Source organism: Microcebus murinus, chromosome 7 (genome assembly GCF_040939455.1).
Source record: "Microcebus murinus isolate Inina chromosome 7, M.murinus_Inina_mat1.0, whole genome shotgun sequence".
Taxonomy (NCBI): domain Eukaryota; kingdom Metazoa; phylum Chordata; class Mammalia; order Primates; family Cheirogaleidae; genus Microcebus; species Microcebus murinus.
In genome coordinates, this window is record NC_134110.1 from 51,902,033 (window position 1) to 51,924,940 (window position 22,908).

Sequence of the window (22,908 nt, forward strand, 5' to 3'; positions counted from 1 at the left end):
TTGTCTCCTTGAGATTGTCTCAAGCAGCTTAAGTCAATGAAATCTTAAAAAATATGTTTTCCTGTCAAATACAAAATAAAACAGCAATAACATCAACAAACTTGCTTTTTTAACCATTAGCTGCTTCTTCACATTTATAGACTTTTAACAATTTTATTCTCAGATCTGCAAGGAAATTTTTGTTTTTGTTTCTTTCTGTGGTTTCTAAATTTTCTCAGTGTCTGGCAGTCCCTAACTCTAAGTAGAAGAACACATTTTATTACCATACAAAGTATGTCTTTCTATTCCTTTTTCTGTCCTCAGCTCCCCTACCACATGCTACCACTATCAGTCTTCCAGGGAATATTTTAAGTTAATGAGGACTATTTCAATTTGCTTAGAATGGGTTTGGATTACATCAAGAATGTTTTTTAAAGACAACAAAAATTGAATAAGATTAGACCCAATTTCATTTTTAATATCATCTAGTGGTTCCATAATTGTTCATCATAAACAATACATTTAATGTCATAAACTAACACTAGATTGAGGAAATTTGTAAGAAATTTATACAACTATCTTAAAACACAAAATGAAAGAAATTCAATTTATTGTGTAACCCTATCCCATTTTATTTGTTATTATAATGTATTTGTATAGTTCCTTAGGGCAAATCTGTGATGATTTTCTTTTTAAAGATTCACTGCTACTGAGCAATGTTCTTTATATCACCAGTTAATGTTATTATTCTATTAAGAATTAAGTCTCTTTTTGTTTCAATTCAAAGTAATCCCTGATACTTCTGTGCATTTTAATTTGGCATTTGTCAGCTGACTAGCTATTAAAGTGAAACTCTAATTTCAATATTCACAATAGACTGACTACAAAGCAACCAAATAGTGGATTCACAATGCCCAATTTCCTGATCATTTATTTAAAGGACTTAGTGTGTTCCTATATCTTTCCTCTTCTATGCTATATTATTGAAAACATTTTTTAGACAAAAACAATGTTACAAAATGTACTTGTTATTCCAAGTTACAAAATTAGAAGATAAACTTATAAAATTCATATATTTTACTAAGTTTATTGTTAATAAAATGTAGCAGTGGTACAAATTAAAGAATATTTCAATTGTACTTCCTATACAGTATTAAATTATATACTTTATTTTGATTACTATATACTGTGTTCATAATCATATCAGAGATTGATATGATATAATGAAATAGAGTTTCTAACTTTTTCTTTTATCCATTAGATTAGTTCTAGGCATTTGTTTGACCAAGTTTGAGTTTTATTTGCTTTGTTTTTATTGTTTTGAGAAATAATATGGTTTAATCTTGTATCACATACTGGAAAAGACTGATGGGTATCAAAGAATCACTATCATAAAAGTGATTCTCTGAAAATTGGTAGACATTTCAAATTAAAAATTATATTTTAAAAATTGAACTGGAGATAACTAGAGAAATAAACTACTGAAAATGTATTGGGAATTGCATTTTTAATGGGAGAAAATACATGGTTAAAACTGAAGGATCCAATTATATTGAACATTTTTTTGTAAAGTTGGGAATTACCCTAGAGAAAAGAAAGATATTTTTGTTTTTAAACTATGTTCATTCTTTCATTCATCCAGTGAATATTTATTGAGTGTCTACTATATATGCAAAGCATTGACAAAAACAGACACTGCCAGACCTCATGGAGTTTATAAACTCTTAAGGGAGTCAGTTGTCAAAAAAGCAAGCACTACTGTGAGTAGTGTTACAAAAGACACAGTAAATTGTGGCAATAGAATAGAGGAACTGCCCTACACTATGAGATCTTCCCATTGTTGTATTTAAGCTGCAACTGAAAGATGGGTAGGAAAATCTTGGTGAAAGTAAGGAAAAAAAAATCCTGGGCTGCAGGATTTTCATGGGCAAAGGAATAAAATTCTTAGTATTCCATGAGTTCATGCAAAGGTTTTTTCCAAAGCTAAGATCTCTGATCTAGATTCAGAATATGATATAACATTGAAGTGCAAGAAAAGAATACAAAATGCTATTTATTAAAATATATGTTCCACCTATTAAAAGTAGCTCTGTGTTGATTGCACTTTATAAAATAATTGCATGATTAAAAAAAATTATAAAACAAAAACAACCAGCAAAAATCTAATGATAAAATCAGCCAGCATAGCATAGTGGTTAGGATCAGAGTGACTTGGTTTTCAGGGCTACTTCTATCACTTAAGAAAATACTATTAAGTACTGAAGGCCTCAGTTTCCTTACCTACAAACTGAATATAATAATATTAGGTGTGCTGTAGATAAAGTATTTGGCAAAGATTCAGGCATTTAGTAAACATCAAATACATCATTAGTAATTGTCTACTTATAATTAAAACTATTGTTTTCAAATACAAACTACATAAAAATTTAAATGGACAAATAGATTTCTCAAAAATGTATAAATATTATATTATATATCAATAAAAATACTTGAATAAAAATTATAAAAATAGATGTCAGATTTCAAATATATATACTGTTAAGATGAGAATCTGATTATCGGATTGGAAATAAATATAAATCACATAGTTTTCCATAGAAATAAGAAAAGCAACAAAAAGTGACTCGAAAAATATGCTTAGTTCACGAATGGGCCATTTATTTACTGAAGATAATTGGTACCATTTGAAAGGAATCTCATGAATAACAAATATACATTTATACCTTTGTAATGATAATTTTCCATAGAAATAAGAGCTTGTACCTTTGGTATTCATAAGTGATGAAGTCTTAAAGGATATCTTAGATATTAGATAAGCTAAAGAAAATTATAACATAAAAATTGTAAAAATTTTAAATAGTAATTTAAAAATAACCATCTAAAGCATTGTTTTTCTATATAGTATAATTCTAATGAATATATTTTCACATGTGTCTCTTAATCTTAGATTTCAGACTGAATTGAATTATGATGTTCTTGAAGTTCATGATGGGCCAAATCTCCTGTCACCCTTGCTTGGATCTTACAATGGCACACAAGTGCCCCAATTTCTATTTAGTAGCAGTAATTTTATATACCTTCTATTTACAACAGACAACAGCCGTTCCAATAATGGTTTCAAGATTCATTATGAAAGTAAGTAATGACAGAAATTTTTTTACTGTCCCTTTCTGTTTGCCCTACATTTGGTACTATCACTGCATTATTAAGAGAAGTAGTAGATATATTTATTTATTGTAAATCAAAGCTTTTCTTGATCTGTAAGAATGCTAATGGTTTACAAGGTGTGTGCAATAGTAAATTCTGCAATAGAATTTCCAACAGTATCTATCTAACATCATGATGAGAGAAAATACCAGGGAAATGTCAAAAGTATCAATTTTTTAAAAATGAGTTCATGTAATAATTATATTTTTGTATTTCTAAAAGGCAAACAATAGATAATACATGTGAGTCTAAAATATATATGAGAAATGACATATTCTTTTAGGATTTACTTCACAAATTCAATTATTCTTTTATATTTTACTCACACTAATTACACACAACTTTTAAAATATTTGATTTTAGTATTTTGCATAAAAGATTGAAATTATATTAATTTGAAAAGTAAAATATATACACATATATTAAACATAACTAGTCAAAGATTATTAAAACAAGCTATAATTCAGAATGTTGCAATTCATTTATAATAATCTCAGTTAAAATCTTACAGTTTTTTTAAGTTTATAATACTTCTTATTTAAAAATATTATGATGGTGATATTTACATAGAAACAAGTCTCTTTATAAACATTTTGCATATATATACATGTGTAGCTTATTGCATATGATGTTTATATGTGAAAAAATATACAAATTCACCTATGCACATATTTCATCATGAAATGCATTGCCATATACCTTTGCATGAAATATAGTTTTGGTAAATGGATCTAATGGCACACTGAAGAGTCTTACTGCAAGATATCTTTGTTTCAAGTGCAGATGTTATATCTTTTTATATTCAAGTTTCTTATGACCCCTTCTCCCTTAAGAAAAAATTTCTGCATTTGAAATTTATAGCTTTATATTAGCTGTTGGACATCTCCCTTCAGTAGATAGGGTCAATGGACTTGTGGGTTTTTAAAATCATGATCCATATATACTTACTGCCTTTCCTTTTTTAATCTTCTTATCCACAATATTGTTCAACTATATTAACTTCCCATTATTTCAAACTTTATGGCATGGAAGTATATTTCCTAAGCATTATTGTAAAGTGCAACAAGAGAATCCACACATACCTGGAAATTCAAATAAACTAAAGGGCCTTAATTGAGATCTTTAGTTTAACATGTATTTGTTCAAGCAGAGTCATAGTATTTATTTTAAAAATCTATTTCAAAACTAATTCTTATGAGCAGCTAACTGATATCAGTATGCAGACATGTTTTCTTTTAGTCTACTACTTTACCCTAGGCCCAGTAAGTCACATCCAATCCCACTCTACTCAAGATATGTGGTCTTTATTAGAAACAGGATTATTTTAAGGATTAAATTAAACTATACATGCAAAATGTCAGCATACTGGCTAACACCCAGTAAGTTCCCAATAAATGATAGCCCTCATATTTTTCATATAAAAGCTAAACAGATTTGGAATAAAAATCAGAAGTTCAGCTCAAATACATACCTTCAGTCAATAGGTTTGTCACTTACAGATCCTTGGTGACATAGTCGATGTTATCATCAAGGGCTAGTTCCTTAAAAGGCAAAATGGAGGCTGAGAGATGAGAAATGTTGAGGCTGATTAGAGGCCACCTGATATTGATTTTGTCAAATCTGGCAGGAGGCAGTAACTTTCGATTTAAATTAGTCTATAATAAATTACTTTATCTCATTTTTATTCTGTTAGTCTTATGGTTTATTTACTATTGTGAAATAATCTCCAACATCATAAATACTTTTTATGAAGAAATCAAAAAAACCTTTTCATTGTCACTTTCTTAATAAGTTTCCCAAACTGAAAGTAACCAAACTATCTTTTTTACTTTTTTTTAAACACCAGAGGTTAATACTAACCAAACTATCTTTTTTAAATAAACCATTCACAAACCCAAAATCAGTAGATTGCTAATTGAATATTTAAAAGCTTATTTGGCATTTGGTGAAGTTGTATTTTTTATTTTTCAAGAGAAAATAATTTGAATTCCCCAGTGGACCAAAACATTATGGGAAGGATTTCTTGCAATACTGCACTTCAGGTTTCCATTGTATTCCTTTTCCCAAGGTACTTTTTGCCTCACTCTATCTCCTCTCAAAACAGTGATGTTAGGGTGGGGACTCACTGAGTGGAATGAGAAAGAATTCTCAACACAAAGATGAGAATAATTTTAATGAAAGAAAGTTTATTTTACTTCCCAAAGGGGGTTGGGAGAAGGGTTTAGAACAAAGAAAGAAAGAGAGGAGAAGTGGTGTAGGCCCCAAGCCCAAGGGGTTCTGGACTTTAATGGGTGTAAAGAGAAACAAACTTTATTGTAGCAGACTGATAGAAGAAAAACAGCTGTGAAGCCCCTGCATCTGTTCCCCTCCCCACTTTCTTTTCCCTCTTCTCTGTGAGGCTGCCTTATTAGGGGCCTTGAAACCTGGTCTGGTGAGCTGGAAATGGGAAGCTGTCATTCTTGCTGTCTGCTTGGGAATCCTTCAAGGCTGTTAAACAAACTCTCAACTAAAACAATTTTGGATTATCTTAAAGGCAACAAGTTGAGCCCCAGTTGGTTAATTTAACAAAGAGGCAATTGCATTGTGATTAAAAGGGGCAATTACTATGCTGTGAGATTTTTCTTTCTCTTTTTGTTAGATAGTTTATTTTTCTCTCTTAGATAGTTTATTAGTAAGACCATCTTTCAAGCCACCTTTCAAGGGGCTTGCAAAAACTGTATCAATAAGATAAGATTGTTTATAGTTTTCAAAACATATCAAAAATAATAGCAACAACACAAACCAGACTTTAGGAACATAATAATTTTTTATTTCAGTTATAGTTTTTTCCCCAGGAAAAATCACTTTTATTTATTATGGTTTATTGCTTGAAATACAAATATAATTAAGTCTGCCTGAATATCTAAATATTATATAAAAATTTAAAGTTATAAATACAGAACAAACTTATAGACATATATATCCATCTCCAAATGTTTATTTTCATATGCATGTATAGGTATAGTACTTATTCCAATTATGGAAAATGGTAGACATCAAAAATGATATACAATTTAAATAAGTTGTTATATCTATGCTCAATATATATTTTGGGAGAGAGGTAAGAGAAATCACAATGTAAAATGTTCAAATATGTTTATTACATAAATAAGTAGAAAATTGACTTTAAGATTTTGCCTTAAAAAATTCTATAAATCAATAAGAGAAATGAGAAAATGTTAATGCAATTTGATAAAATGCAAACATGAACTTCTGAAAATTATATATGTTGCCAAAACTTAAGAATCTTCTAAATCTACTTAACTCCCAATTACATTGTAAGTTTTAGTAATGACTGATAATAAATCATCCTGATATCGGTCCATCATGATATTTCTCATTTTTGCAATATTTCCATTGACTTGATTATGTATTCAGTTATTTGCTGATTAATCAATTATGAAATATTTTTTAGACTTATTTTGTGACTCCTAGATGTACATAGCTCAGTGAGAGACATAAAAGGAATGCATCATCTTGTTTCAATCATCAGTTGGATAGCCAAGAAGGATAAATGAAATTTTTTAAAATTTTATTTTATTTTTATAGTTTTTGGAGGTGTAAGTGCAGTTTTATTACATGAATATAGTGCATGATTGTAAGTGAAGTATGGGCTTATAGTGTAGACATCACCCAAATAATGTACATTGTACCCATTAAGTAATTTTTCATCTTTTACTCCCCTCCCAAACTCCCATCCTCTCATCCTTCCATGTTTCCAATGTCTATTATTTCACTTTGTGTTCAGACAAATGAAATTATTAACCTTGTATTATTCACCGACCTTTACTCTAGAAATTTGAAACCATCAAAATCATTTTTGAATAATTAAATCTTACTGAAATTTTACCATAATTTATATTGTAATGATCTCTTTAACCCCTATTCACCTGATTTCAAAAGATTTTAGTACAACATTAGAGTTTTAAGTAAAGAATAGTTATATGTGAGCCAGAGGATTAGAGAAAGATAAAGACTTGAAGGCAAGGGGATCTAAACTTTTCTGTTAAAGATTGAGAAGATTGAATACATTAGGGGGACAACTGAAGGTATTCCTGGAAAAGAAAGAAATCATAAAACGAATGAAGATACCTACCTGATTGATGAAGAATGACCATTGGGAGATAATGGAAATTAATAAAGTAGGGTCTAATTTGGGAATCTTGAATTTCAGGGTAACGACTTTGAACATGGTCCTATTAGCAGTAGGGTATAAGACCAACACAATAACATACTTTAGGGATATATATTTCCAAAATTTTGTATAGAATAGATTGGACATGAAAGATATTGAAGAGATGCCAGACATTATTATTTGTTTCATAGACTTGAAGCTTTGGATAAGGTAAGGGAAATAATAAATGACAGTATGCTTTGCGATAAGCATAGATTTCAGATCTATTTTGTGGAGGAAAAAAAGAAGGATTCAAAGATGGATGAGGTTTACAATGTGTTGGGTGCCTAGAAAAAGAGTGGTCACACTGAGAAGAGAAATCTAACAGATAAAAATAGTTGTGTTAAAGAGAAAATTGGCTCTGTTATATTTTAGTTTCTTATTTAAAAAGCATTTAAATGAAATGAATATACTTAATAAATATGCTTAACACATATAATTTATCTCTTTACAATTAAACTTCTATTTTGTACCATTTTGTTTAGCTTCATTTTTAAATTGGATAGCTAATACCAATAAATATTTTCTTATGTGATTGATTTAAGATAATTATATAATTTTGAAAATATTAATTATTATATTTTTGGAATATGGAAACAGCAATTATCCAGTGTTTAAATTTCTCATTGAGAAGAATGACATCATAATTTGTTACACTTTATATCAGTGATTCTCAACTGGGGGCATTTTTGATTATCATGAATTGAGAAGTGCTACTGGCATCTAGCAGGTTGAGGCCAAGGATGTTTCTAAACATACTCCATGATACAGGACACCCCACAACAAAGTATTATCTAGTTCTAAACACTAATAGTGCCAAGACTGAGAAACTATGTCTTATTAAAGAAAAAACATTGTCATAGTATGATCTCAGCTATAGATTATAAATTGCAAAGAACTTTATCATCAGAAAATACCAAAGTACCCTATAGACTATTGAAAACACCAACAGGTATACAACAGAGAACCTGTACTCTTTTGTTTCACTTGGAAAGATTTTGGTGTTCATATTTTCATATATTGCAAAATGCTTCTCTTTATTCTTTTGGTGATTGAATGAGGAAATTTTTGTATAATTTTAGAACTGTGTCTAGAACATAATAAGTTCAAGAAATACTGATTACTGCTGTGATTATTATTGCGTATATATATGTGTGTATATATGTAAATTTATAACAACACAAAGTTTGATAGATAATTATACATGTTCATCAAGTTCTTATATAACTACATCACCTGAATTTGATCTTTACTGGTGGGAAGTGACAAAATAAATTTGTTAAATAAATTGTTGTTTAATTTTTTTTAATTAAGTTATGAGTATACTTATTTGTGAAAATTATCACTCACAATTGTCTAAAGAATAAAGAATCATTTTCAGCAAATGTCAGTCCTATCAAGCTTACTCTTTATTTTATTCCTTTTGTTTCCCAGGTGTTACAGTGAACACATATTCTTGCTTGGATCCTGGCATACCTGTACATGGCCGTCGCTATGGCCATGATTTCTCCATTGGATCTACTGTTTCATTTAGCTGTGATCCAGGGTACAGGTTGAGCCATGAAGAACCCCTTTTATGTGAAAAAAACCACTGGTGGAGTCATCCACTCCCAACTTGCGATGGTAAGAATTCATTCAACATGCAAAATATGCTGATTTATAAACAAAAAAAAATTTATATTGTCTTTATAAAATGTGGGGTTTAACATAATTATAAATCTTTTATATTTCTAAAAGATTATCTTGAATTTTGGCAATTTTATGTTATCAAACCATTAATAAAATAAAGAATATTCATAATCAGCCAAACTTAGTTTATGCCTAAAGATGCTATATATGTGCGTGTATGTGTGTAGACATATATATATACACATATCCCCTGTACATCTATATTTTTTAAATGTGCTTATATAATCATTTTAATTACATATTGTAGACCCTTTGACAAAATGGCATTGAAAATTGCCAAATTGGTGTCAGATGAATGCACTGAAGGAATACAGCATTTGCTTCCTTTCCTGAAAGGCAACCTGTACTAGTCCAACTGGAAGCCCAGCCTATTCCCCCAAATTATGACTTGCTACACAGCACCATGGCAGTTTGCCCAAACTTCTTTATCGTGGCAAGTTCCTAGTTATAATAAATAGTGTACCAGTGTTCTTTGCTGCTGCTTTGTTTTTATGAGAATAAGTTCGAGCTGCTTCATTTTTCAGGAAACGTGAAAATACCATGAAAGAAACTGGTTCCCCTAAGATTGGGAAGTGCTTTCTTACTTGCTCTGTCAAAAAAACACATTCAGTATAAATCTATGCATTATTTAATATGGGCTTAATTTCTATTTACAGCACTATTTCCAACTTGTATACTTATTCTTTTTTAAGGGGAAAGATCACATTTGTTATTTTGTGATTAAATTTTCAAGTACTGCCAATGCCATCATTTTTGAGGAATGGCTTTAAGCCAATTTGATTTTATAACAGGATTTAAACAAATCAACACATCTTCCTCATATTTGGTACAATACCATTTGTAATAGTCAGCGTTCTTGTTATTGTAAGTGACAGAAACCCAATTATAACTGATTTTAAAAAATAAAAGCAGGAATTGTTCGACTATTCAAATCTTAGAAAAGGTAAGGTGGCATATTTCTCATTGCTAATTATAAGCATGAATTAAAACCTTTTCAAGGATCTCTCTATTTTTCATTTAGACTTTTCTCTGTGTATTCGCATAATTCTCTTCAATTGTAACCAGGCTTTTTCCATGTGGGGAATTGACTGTAGAAAATACAGTCTCAGGAAGATGAAAGTTTATAGTGTGGTTCACAGAAGAATGAGAGCCCTTCCTTGTTCCTATTAGAAAAATCCCAAGAAAGGTATCTGATTGGTCCATACCTGAACACTTACTATAGTTAAGGAGGAGGGTCAATTCTAATTGACCTTGTCCAAATCATGTGCCCATCCATCCTTATGGTTGAGACACATGATAGTGGTATAGAGGTATTATATTTGCCAGGACCTGATAAAGCTACAGGGTTGGCACGAGTAATGAGCATTCACCATTAAAGAGAGGTATGGAGGCAATATTATCCCAAGAAGCAGGAAGATAAAATATAATGTCCAAGTAAACCAACATATTTAATGTATGTTAATAATAAAAGCAAGTATATTCAGTTTTCCCAGAAGCATCACAGACCCTCATCATCTTTCACAAATGCAACTGCCATCAACTTCAAATTTAATTTTTGACTTTTTCAATCCAACTGTCATCTTTCACACTAAAGTTATTTTGTCTTATACTTTATGTCAAAAATATTTAATGTTCTTTCTATTGGTTGGAGATAAAAATTCAAATTACTAATCATGATCCTTAACCATGTGGAGTCCATCCTTTTCAGTTCTGTCTCCATCCAGCATTCTAGCTATGCATCTGTTTTTGAAAGATCAAATTATGTTTCTTTGAACCTCGATTTTGATCTGTCCTCCCCTTTTGTGTTCCCCTTTCACCCTGAGTACAGCTTGGCAAGGGTTGAATTGTATTCAATTTTTAAATGTCTGAGCTTTGTATAAAGCAGCTATAATAAGCTAAACAATTTTCCATTGACTTGAACTGAATTCACCTATCTTATCACCTAGTAAAATGATTTGATCAGACTTTTTCTCTAATCTAAACTTTTTCCCCAATGGCAACTAATTTCAATTTCCTTGGGTAAAAGGGGAGGAGGGAATGAACAAGCTGAATTTCTTTCCCTTATCCAAGAATGTAAACTTGATTGGCTTAGATTGCCTAGATGCTTGTGTACAGTGTGCTTCACTCTAACACACAGCAGCTCTGTGTGTTAGCCCACAATTAGCTAATTCACAAAACAAACCAGATAACGAGGTATGAAGGTAATGACAACTAGCATTTATTAAGTGTTTACCATGTGCTAGTACTGCTACAGGTACTTTACAATATTAACTCATTTTATCTTCGAAATAACTACAGATGAGAAAACTAAGGCAAAAAATAAGTACTTTGCTCTGTGTCATTCCACTAGTTAATGGCAGAGTCAGAATTCAAACCCAGGCAGCCTAAATCCACATCCTAGGCACAAGTCCACCACTACACTGTTTCCTGTTGACATTCTTCACAATAGAAAAATAGAAAAATTCTTTAAAATGAAAGATCAGTGATGGATTTGTTGTTCTTTTCTCAGTGATGTCACATATTTTAAGAATTTTGTATTAAAAATGCATACAGCTATTTAAATAGTTTATAAATACTGTAGACTACTTGGAATGTGTAATTGAAAATACGACATTACCCTTTTGGCTATCAATTATACCATATGAAAAGAGTAATTTGAATTTAATTGTATTTGCTGTATGTATACTTAGGTTTCTGAGTAAAAATTGATTCTTTCTAAATTAATCTTTCACTATGGATTGAGGAACTTTTAACCTTGAACCAGAAATTCTTCTGCACTATTCTGCACTATTTTGTAAATTGGATATATCATTTTTTTTTTACTATTTATGTTTTAAGTGTATCTCTTTGCTTTTGACCCCTTTTGACCCCTACTATCCACAAAACAGTCAAAGTAATCATTTATAAATTAAGGCAGATCAGGACACTCCCCTGTTGAGAACATTCTGGCACTTACCATCCCAGACAGAATAAAATCCAAAGACTTTTCTGTGACTTAACTGACCCCAGGTATTCTGGGCTTTGCCACATCTACCACATCTCATCTCTTACCATTCTCACTGCCAGTTATGCCACTCCACTCCAAGTACACATGTTTCTTGGCTACTCGTCTAACATGAGAATTCCTTTCTTACTCCTTCCACTCTATTCCTTCAACAACACCCCCCTTCCTTCTTCTTTTTTCCTGAAACAAGATCCTTTCATAGGCTCATTTCCTAATTTCACTCATGACTCTCCACTTAAAATTAATCTCATTGACTATGTTAAAAAGTAACCCCTGTCTTGCTACGTATATTTTTCTTCACAATATTTGCCATTCTCTAACATTATCTTTATGTATTTGTTGTCTGCTTTCCTAAAAAAATGTTAGCTTTATGTGGTAGGGACTTCATCATGTTCACTGCTTTATCTTCACTGCCAAGAATAGTTCCTGTCAAAGAGTTAGCACTCAATAAATCTATGGTAAAGGAAAGAATAGAAGATTTATGGGAATACTTAACTATGTTTTGATTTTGCATATATATTTTTTGTCCTTTGTTTTCATTAATGTTGTTCTTTCCACCTGGAATGTCCAAGCCTTTCCCTAAACTATGTTTATAAAAATTCTAGTCAACTTGGAAAGGTTATTGACTTGATTATACTTTCCCTAGACAAAGCAAGTGATCATAATCTCAACTTTTCCTAGGTCCTGTAGTTCTCTACTTCTTATAGTATTTATGGCTACGTTATAACCACTGATGGATTTGCTAAATCAATATATTTATTAATTATACTGTATAGGCACTATTAAGAGACTGTTGAGTATGTATGTTCTCTTTGAGATAGTAGAATAGATAATAGTTGTACTACACATTTTCCATTTTCCTTCTATTCTTGTGGTCAAGAACCATGTGTTGTTCCTCTTCCTTTAACATACATTTGTAAAAGATACCCTCTGACACATAAGAAATTTGATTTAAAAAAAACAAAACACTTTTTACTAGCCACTTTGATTAGCTCTTGCTCTTGAATATCACTCCAATGGTTTTGATAAAACTGAGATTTGAATGGCTCTAGGGTAGCCCAGAAAGATAAATTCAGGATAAAATTCTGCTTTGGCCAACATGTCGAGTGTCAAGGACAGCTTGTACTCTAAAAGTCACAGATAAATGATGTTTTCTATGTACTGGGGACATGAGGCTGTCATGAGTAGTAGGAGTAAGGTTGAGGTCAGATGCTTGGTTTGAAGCAACCCTATGTTGATTAACATAGGTCCCCTATTTGCTAGGTAGGCAGATGGACTCTGTGTCCGGAATTGCCTAAGATAAGCCCTGTTTACACCTTTTTGTGTTGGCACCTGAATTTTGCCCTCAAATTATCTCATTTTCATTATAAACAACATGGCTATCTTATTTCAGGAGAAATATAGCACTAACAAGGTTATATGATTCAGAGTCACCCAAGTCATTAGAGGCAGAAGCCAAACTTGAACTGAGTAGACTAAGAGCTTATTGTTTCCCTTATTTATTCCATGTTATTAAAATATTTGAGTGTGTAGGCTAAAGTAGCAAAAGAAAACCTGAATTGTGGTTTAGGATTCAAGAGTTCAAGATAAGCAAGTGTGTATAGAACCCAAGCATAAACAGTCTCAGATAAGGGTATAGTGTTTAAGATAGGGAGACCTGGAAATAGGAAAAGGAAAGCATTAAAATTAAAAATAACAAACAAACCAAAAATCATAATGGGATTATTAATAGGTGGATATTTCCGTGCTCCATTGCAATACCCAAAGTGTTTTGATAGATCATGTTCTAAAATTGTCTATTTTAGATATACACAGGCCAGCACTAGCAGGTGTGTACCACTACCATGGACAAGGTATAAATTTATACACCTGGGCAATTACATTCAAGGGCTTAGCTTTTGGAGAGACTTCACTGTTTCAAAACTTTACTGGGTATTTATGTGAAAAGGCAGCGATCATATGCAGCAAAAATCAGGGAGAAAAATTCTACTAGCAAAGATTACTGTGTATCTGGCTAATTACTCTCACTCATATTTTGAGAGCAGTCACTATGACTGCTTATTGTACTGCTGATCTTTATCCTTTAGGTGCTTTTCTTTGCCAGCTGTTTGCTCTCACATAAGGTAACTAGGTTTTCATGTACACATTTAATCATTTCTGAGTTCTCTAAGCTATTAGAGGCAGAAGCTGAAATTGAACTTGATTCAACTTGATCAGAGATTCATTTGATATACAATTTGTCTATTTTCCATTCACAAAAACATATAATCCTATTATGTCTGTTACAAAAGTGGCTGTATCCCTAAAGACACATGAAATCAATTAGCAAGGTTGCTGGAATAAACTGGAATTCTTTCAGAAGAGGTAATATATAATAAAACTAGAGATACAGGGCATCCTTTTTAGATACTTTTATTCTAATGAAGTTTACAATGTGAATGGCCCGTATTATTCTCTTGAACTTACTTAAATCTCAGCATTACTTTTTTAACTAACAAATTTTCGTAATAGTCTCTATACCACTATATCTATTACAGTATGTTTGAATTTCATTCTCTATCTGAAAATAGAAAGTATATATATCACATTTATAAACCTATTATTTTATTCATCTTAATAATTTAGGTCTTTCATGATTGATCCTAATAAGCTATTGATTTCTTCTTATAAATTCTTATCTTTCTAATAGGAGTAGTTTTTAGATAAGCAAACATCATCGGTATGAAAGAATATTCAGTAATGAATTAACCACTTTTAGAATTAATCCAGCTCAAACATGATTCCTATTTAGCATTAGCATCTGTCACTGTGCAATCTCTTGTAATTGCTCAAAAAGCTGACAATATAAAACAAATACAATTTAAAACATTTGCAATGTAAAATAATCTCATTTAGAAAAATAAAGGATTTCATTAGGTTGATGAAAATGATGAGGCTGATGATGATGATATAAACTGTTTCAATCACACATAAAGCCCCTGGAACATGAGAATACAGAAGAGATAGAGAAATTAAAGAACAAAGACAAGGATACTGACACATTAGGTGTTAGATGCTTTAAAAGACAGTGATTTGAAGATGAAAACATTAAGTGAATCTCCGAGAAAATAAATGATGTCCTTGAATGATTTTTATATATATTGATCATTTGGGAGAAATGCTACTATGTCAAACATAAGAGAAGAACATCATAGCTGGCTTTTTTATAGTTTTTGTTTGAAAACATAACTCTTAATGTGAAAAAAAATCAACACTTGATTGAAGAGTCTGGTTAAGATGATGGACTCTGGAATGAGATTGCTTGAGTTCTCTCTGTACTTGCTTTACTCATCTGTAAACTGTGAATAATTACAGTATTTTTCTCATAGAGCTGTTGTGGGAGTTAACTGAGTTAATAGAAATAAATTCTTCAGAATAGTACCAGTCACACTCTAAGTTCAGTATAGGTGGTTAGCATTGTTTTTGTCAAGAATTAATGAATAGTTGCAGTTATATTCTAAGTTTTATTAGATATAAGATAAAGTTTATATATTTTTATATTTTTAGTTTCATCTCTCAAAAGAAAGTTGTTCAAATTATGTTCTTTTCCCACAATTTTCTATGAAATTCCATCTTTAAATCAATTACCCTCAAGGCCTACATCCATTACTAATTATTTTCAAATAACAAAATCTCTGGTGTGTCATAAAAATGTATTCTGTATTTTGCCATCTGATTATAGTCAAGATAATGTGACTGACCATTACTAATATATTAGTTGTTGACCATTCCTTTTTAATTTTTAATGTGTTAGTGTTATATAACTTTATTCATTTACTTGAAGAATGCCCCTTTAACATCTCACCTTCTGTATAGGCATATAGGGACAGCTTACAGACAGAAAATTTCCAAAGAATGCTCCCAGTTAAAAAGTGGGAAATTTGCTAAAATAGCTTTATTTAAAAGAATACTGATTTACAAAAGAGCTTTCTCACTACTCTCTATACACACACACACATACACACAAATATATACACACACACATACATGCATAGAAGCACATATTTTATGTACTTCCTAAAAGTTTTACATCTCTCTTTTTTTGCTACTTTTTTGTGTTTTTATCCTAATTTAACTTTCTCAATTTTCATTCTTCTGTTCACTGAGTTTTATTGTAGCTGTATGAGATGCAGGCCTTTCAAACAGAAATTGTTGGTTTTAATTCAGTAGAGCATCTTCACTCATATTTCATGCAACAAATTTTGTATCTTGTATTATTGGCTTTTTGTTTGACTCTCGAAATGGAAAATAAAATGTATATTAGGAATAAATGAACATATGTAAAAAATAATATAAAAATAAATAAACAGTTCTCTGGCAAGAAACCAAATGAATTCCAAGGAAAGTAAAAATAGGTCAATTTAGCCACACCATTATCAGCAACATACAGTGGAAATGGTACATCTTTCTCTTACATTAATCACAAAAGTACAATATGACTATTTAAAACTTTGAAAAGAATTGAGAAATTCAGTAAGAATGATTGCCAATGAAAGACTGTGCCGGCTCTAAATAGGAGCCTAGTTTAACAAATCATGCATATTATTATAATATTTTGCTAATAAATATATTTGGAAGCATGAGCTTACCTTGGTCTCAGGAGGATGCCCTAGAAGACAATTTCAAGAGAGGTACTAGTCAAGACCTTAAGTTGAATGGAAGAAGTAACAAAGGGAGGAGTGTTTTAAATTTTGCATGAATATATAAATACAAGCCTATATGCTTAAATACTGCTGAGAACTGCAGACTCACTACTTGTAGTCAGGTAATGTAAAATAGCAGCCAGATTCTCTCACCTCTCTTCATACTCAGCATTGCTGCTTTGAAAAAAATCATGGAAGAAAACAAGGCCAAAACTCACTTTTCTAGTGTTCCAAGATATTTGAGCAAGGATCAAAGTAAACAATACTTTCATGATTCTCACTGCCCTTTCTATGTCCCAGAGAGGTGGCCTTTCCAAGTGGAATAGAAATCCTCTGCTTCCACTAGAATAAAAATTCTTACTAGGTCATATGTTTGTCTTCTCTAATTTTATTATTGATAAACTTGTTTGGCATACTAGAATCACTGACAGTTATTAAATACGGTAGAACACAGTATAAGCTATGATTTGTTCTCAAAGAAACAAATATTGAATCAAATTTTATTTTTTTACTTCAGATTATAAACATTTATTTTTATTATCTTGGACTATTTACTTATAACTCTGTATCCCCTCAAAAATCTCTTTATGTGCATGATATTTACCAGAAAAATGCAGAAATACAGAAGCAGCATTCAAATCTTTCACAACTTCACTATTTTAACCACTTCTGTACCAGCTTTGACTATAGTCAATAGCCACAGATGAATGCACACAGTGACTTTAGCCCGACAGCCATGATATGACTTTTCTAATTTTTCATTTATCAAAATAAAATTGTGAACATTTAAAAATAACGTAATGAAAACATATATGTATATGTTACCTATTCTGATTTACATACAAGTAAAGCTGCCTGTAAAGTAAAACTGTCCTGCGGACAATGAGTGCCGGCTGTGGGCAAGGTTTCGTGGCCAATGAGCGCTGTACTGAAGTGGTTAAAAGGAATACTATAAAGAATGACACATATCCCTTTAGGAATCTATAAGAAACAATTTTACATAATTAACAATTTGTTTTCTTAGTGCTTGATAAGAGGGACTGCAAAACAATTAATTACTCATGTTTAATTTACCACCAATTTATGCAAATGCTGCTTATAATTAGAAATATATAAGTACATACTTCAAATTCAAATGCGGAAAGTTGAGCTATGTTCTCTTGGAGCCAGTAGTAATTCTCAGATGCTATTAAATATCTTTTTCTTCTCTAGTGCTGCAGTGGATGATATGATTTCCTAGTATTGGAAGAGGTATTTACACACATCTGTTTTTACCAGGAAGTAGCTTAGGCAAATATAATGGGACTCTGTTTCAAGAGAGGAGATAAGAGCTTTTGTTCAGCCTCTGCCTCTGGAACTGTGACTGATCATATGACTGTATTTCTTTGTATTTTCAGCATTATGTGGAGGAGATGTTAGAGGGCCTAGTGGAACAATCTTATCACCTGGTTACCCAGAATTTTATCCAAATTCTCTGAATTGTACATGGACTGTTGATGTAACCCATGGAAAAGGTAAATTGTCTCATGCAACAATAATTGGGCTATCTTCTGAATTTTCATTGAGTCTATTTGTATTTCATTGTCCCTTACAATGTCATTTTACATGAACAAAAACATATCAGTACTAAAATATGCTAAAACAAAATTTAATCTGAGTAACTGCAGCAGAGGATTATATTTACTTTTCTATAGTATTATACTGTGTTTATGTTTGACCAGAATGGTGATATAAAACATTTATTTTCTTTTGATATAATAAACTAATGTTATTTGGAATTTTCATATCAACAAAACCTCAAACAAGATGGCTTATCTCTGGCATAGTGTTAAGAAGTTCATTTCAGAAGTTCAAAAAGAAATATGAAGATGCTTTTAAATGCTGAGCCAATTGTAAACCAAATAGTACATGTTTATATACACAAATGTTTATGTTTATTTATTATAATTATATTCCCTACATAAATTTATACGTATTCTTTAATATAATTTTTCAAATTCTCTAATACAGAACTTCTAATATGTCTCACATAATTAAACTGGAGTGTAAAGTTGTACTGTACATATGGTAAATGTTTATAAATGTCCTTTTACAAATAAACAAATAAGTAAAAGTACCTGTAGTTCATTCATGCAAACCAAATACAACCAAACTAGTACTTTTAACAATGTAATTGATCAAAGTAACAACTTATCAATGATAAATTGACCATTCTAATAAATCAAAACTAAAATTAATTGAAATTATGTACCTGGAAATCTCCATGGGCCAATCTTTAAAAGAGCTAATGTATTCACTTTAAAATCTGGTTTTGAGAAGTGATGTTACTTTTAATTATATTTTCATGTTTTATTTTTGAATTTTACTTTTATATTGTATTTATTAATTTTATTATAGAATATCTAAAAAAATTCAAAACAAAAAACTCCTACCTATGAGACGATGCTGTTACAATTTTTGAAAATAAAAGCTTGTGCTTAATAAACTTAAATGTATTATGTTTTCACAAATGAAATTTGCCTTTGATAAAATTATATATCATTTTATTGGGGAGTAAGGGTTATATATGAATAGTTATAGATTTCTACAGTGAATTCAATGTTATTGAAGAAAACAATGATGTTAAAATGAATATTCTGGTATTTAACAGCAGAGAAAAGAGGTAGAAGACTTCGCAAACTGTGATTTTGTTGTTCTCCATAATAGAAAACTCTTTGCTAGAAGTTAACCAAAGTGTCTTATTATTCTAGTGTGTAGTAGATTAATGGAGTTTAAAATAAGCTCCCTAATATTATACAAGAAAATGGAGGGCTACATACTGCTTGCTATGTAAATAGAGGTTTAATTAACACTTAAGGTTTTGCATCTTCACAGGTTGCAAGTGTTAATTAAATCTGTATTTACATGGCAAGAAATGCAGATTTAGATGCCTTTCTTTTAAGAGCCAGGGAAGTTTGTTTGAAGTACTATTCCAAAGTGTAGCCAAAGTTATATGAAGGATAATCTCTTAAAGTTGGAAGAAATCATCAAGATTGCATAGTCTAACCTTTTAGCACACCAGTTTCTTTCTATAGTGTTCCAGAAACATGATGAACTGGCCTAATGTGGATACTTCTGTTAATGGGAAATATACTCCTTAGGAAAACCTGCTCAATTTTTGTATATATTTAATTGCTGGAAAATTCTTCTGCAGCTGTTATCCCTGATCTGCTCTCTGGAGCTAGACAAAAAAGCAACCTAATCCTTGCTCCCACTTTAAGCTCTTCAAACATACAAACTCACCATGCTGGGACCATCATGTTTTTTCATGCCTTCCATCCCCAAACCCTTATTCCATCTTTTCTTCCTAGACTAAACACTCCTACTTCCTTCAATTCTTCATTATAAGGTAATATTTTCATTTTCGTTATCATACTAATCATCTTTCCCTGGTTGCATTACATTTTATTGATATTCAGGGATATCAATGTCTCTTTAAAAACGTAGTTTTCTAAAGGCAAACATCCTGTAACATAGTTTAACATTACAAACTATTCCCATTAATGAAGTCTATATTTGCTTTCATTAACTTTTTTGTGGTCATGTCATCATACTAATTAATATACTAATGAGTATGTAGTAATCTAAATTATCTTTTTAGATTATTGGGACTTTACAGTTAAGCCCAATTCTTAAAATTATATAATTATGCAATTGATTTTTTTTCTATCTTTGGTGCAGACTTTTATATATACTGCTGTTATATCTCATCATATTTGTTTGATTCAGAGATCCTGTGAGATTATTTTAAAATGATTTACATCCTATTTACATTTACATTATACAGTCAGAATGTTCCTATATAAGCATGATCATTAGCACTTTAGAGGTCTATAAGATTCTTAACAAAGATAGATACATCTAGGTATCTAAGTATTTAGTAAAAATCTTCAAATACACCATTAGTAATCTCTTTACCACTTAACATTAAGTAAACGTTTTTGAACACATATAATTGTCCTGTGATAAAGCATAGCCCAAGCCTATAAATATATAGATTAGGAAAAAAAAAAAATAAGTCAAATGGCACCCTCAAGGTAGTAGTTGGTGGCATAACTGTAACTTAAACCTAGATATTGGTGCTATTTTGACATTAAAAAGTACAAGTCTTTTCATATGTATCTGTAACATACATTATCCTAATAGGGCACTTTAATTACCATTCTTATGAGAAGACATTACAATGTTGAAACCATTGACTTTTTCTCACTACCTTGTTAGAATTGTGTGTCTTTTCTTGTCATCTTCTTCTTCCCAAAATGTCTATCTCAGGGATGCTCTTTCACAAATTTCTCTCTATTAAAGGTCATTGCCTTCAAAACCCCCTACTGACCCCTCTGAAAAATTAGTTACCTCTATTTCTATGCTCTTATATTGACTTATATTAGCCAGTTTTATAGAACTTAGCAAAATGTTTGAAATTTTGGCTTATGTATCTTTTCCCTCAGACCATAAGTTACTTACAATCTTCTAAATCTTCTATATTCCATAATACCTAGAATATAGTAGTTTTTCAGTATCATTTTCTTATTCGGATTAATTGCTCTTCAGCACAACTTTTAAGTTCTTAAATTGTTTTGCAGTAGTAAAAACAAATACTATTTTTAATCCATAATTATATAAAAATAACCTTCCTTTTATAAAGGAGATGGTCAGGCCTAAGTTACATGAAAAATATTAGCTCTCATTTTAGATAAATGAAAAATAACAATAACTGTTACTGAACACTTCCTCTGTGCCAGGCTCTGGGCCAAGTTATTTCCATATGTTATCTTGTTTAAAGTGCAAGACAACTCTATCAAAACTCCATTTTACAGTTGAAGAAAGTGAGACTCAGAAAGGTAATACTTGACAGTGGCCTTATTAGAACCACTAGATAATGAAGTTTCAAATCAATTAATTCAGTGTATATCAGGAAAAGCACATTTTTTTAAATTATAAATTATATACATAATGATCTTTTTCTTGTTTTCAGTCAACTCTCCTACTGTCTATTTTTCTTAACTTCATAGCAGAAATAAGACTGACTTATCTGAATTTTCCACTCTTATGTTACTTTGTAAATTTAGATAACAGGTCATCTAGCTGGCAATGCATCATCTCCTTCTTACCATATCAACAGCCCTTTCTCCTTTCATCTGTCTAGTATCAACACCAATTTTATACTAAAGAACATTTGAAAAACTGACTCAATTTCTGGGCTCTGGTTTTCCTGCCCATTGTGGAGAAAGAAAAAAAAACTGTTATATGTTGAAAATAGAGTTTGAAAATAATATCTTGTACATTTCAAATCTGTCTCAAATCTGAAATCACTGGTCCATTATGCAATAATAACCTTGTTTTGTCATTGCTTGTGTTCTCAGTTTATTTGTTTTTGTCTCATTTTATAACACTTTTTTTCCCCCAAATAATAGGACCTTTAAGAATTTCTAGCATCTGGAACTAAAATGTAAATGAATAAAGAATGTTACTTATCACATTCTGAGGTTTGGGATTTCTTTAGTAAATATTTTGATGACTTTTTTAGGTCAAGCAAAAGAAAATCATGCACTTCAAAAGAAGGATACATCTGTGAGCTATTTTTTATTTCATGTGGTACCTTACATACATTACATTGTGTGTATGTGTGTGTAGGGAAGAGAAATTGTTAGTCTTTTACATGTTTTCTAAACAATGTCATTAAAAACTAATGTGATACCACAATGAAACACTACCTATTCACCAGAATGGAACAAATGAAAAAATCCCAAATTTTCAAATATTGATGAAGAAGCAGAGCAACCATATTTGACTATTAAAGTGTAAATTGGCATGGCCACTTTTTAAAATAGTATTTGTTAAAACAGAATGCATATTATTACCCACAGCTGAGTAATTTTGGTCCTAGATCATTATCCAATAAAAATAAGCACAAGTTCCAAAACATAGTCCCAATAAAAAGAAAAAATATTAAAAGAAGAGTAAGCACAAGTGTTCATCAAAAGACAAATTCAAATGTTCATAGCAGCACTTGTAATAACAGCACTATTTACATTTGTGATATAAGGCAAACTACCTGAATTACCATCAACAATTAAATGGGTAAATGGATATGG

The 22,908-nt window shown here is 30.9% G+C and overlaps 1 protein-coding gene and 1 long non-coding RNA gene across 6 annotated transcripts in view; one reads left to right on the forward strand and one right to left on the reverse strand.

Annotated features, from left to right (window-relative positions):
- The window catches only part of CSMD3 (CUB and Sushi multiple domains 3), a 1,101,621-nt gene that overhangs the window by 725,805 nt on the left and 352,908 nt on the right, over positions 1–22,908 (forward strand). For all 5 annotated transcript variants that reach the window (XM_076005068.1, XM_012781857.3, XM_076005066.1 and 2 more), the window contains 3 exons: positions 2,927–3,114; positions 8,834–9,022; positions 18,172–18,288. In XM_076005068.1, the coding sequence (XP_075861183.1) occupies positions 2,927–3,114; positions 8,834–9,022; positions 18,172–18,288 (494 nt within the window). The remainder of the gene's footprint in view (positions 1–2,926; positions 3,115–8,833; positions 9,023–18,171; positions 18,289–22,908) is intronic.
- On the reverse strand, positions 3,924–18,006 carry LOC142871933 (uncharacterized). The gene is made up of 3 exons (XR_012920168.1): positions 17,899–18,006; positions 16,721–16,776; positions 3,924–4,727 (listed from the first exon to the last, which is right to left on the reverse strand). It is a non-coding gene; the product is annotated as an uncharacterized LOC142871933 (long non-coding RNA).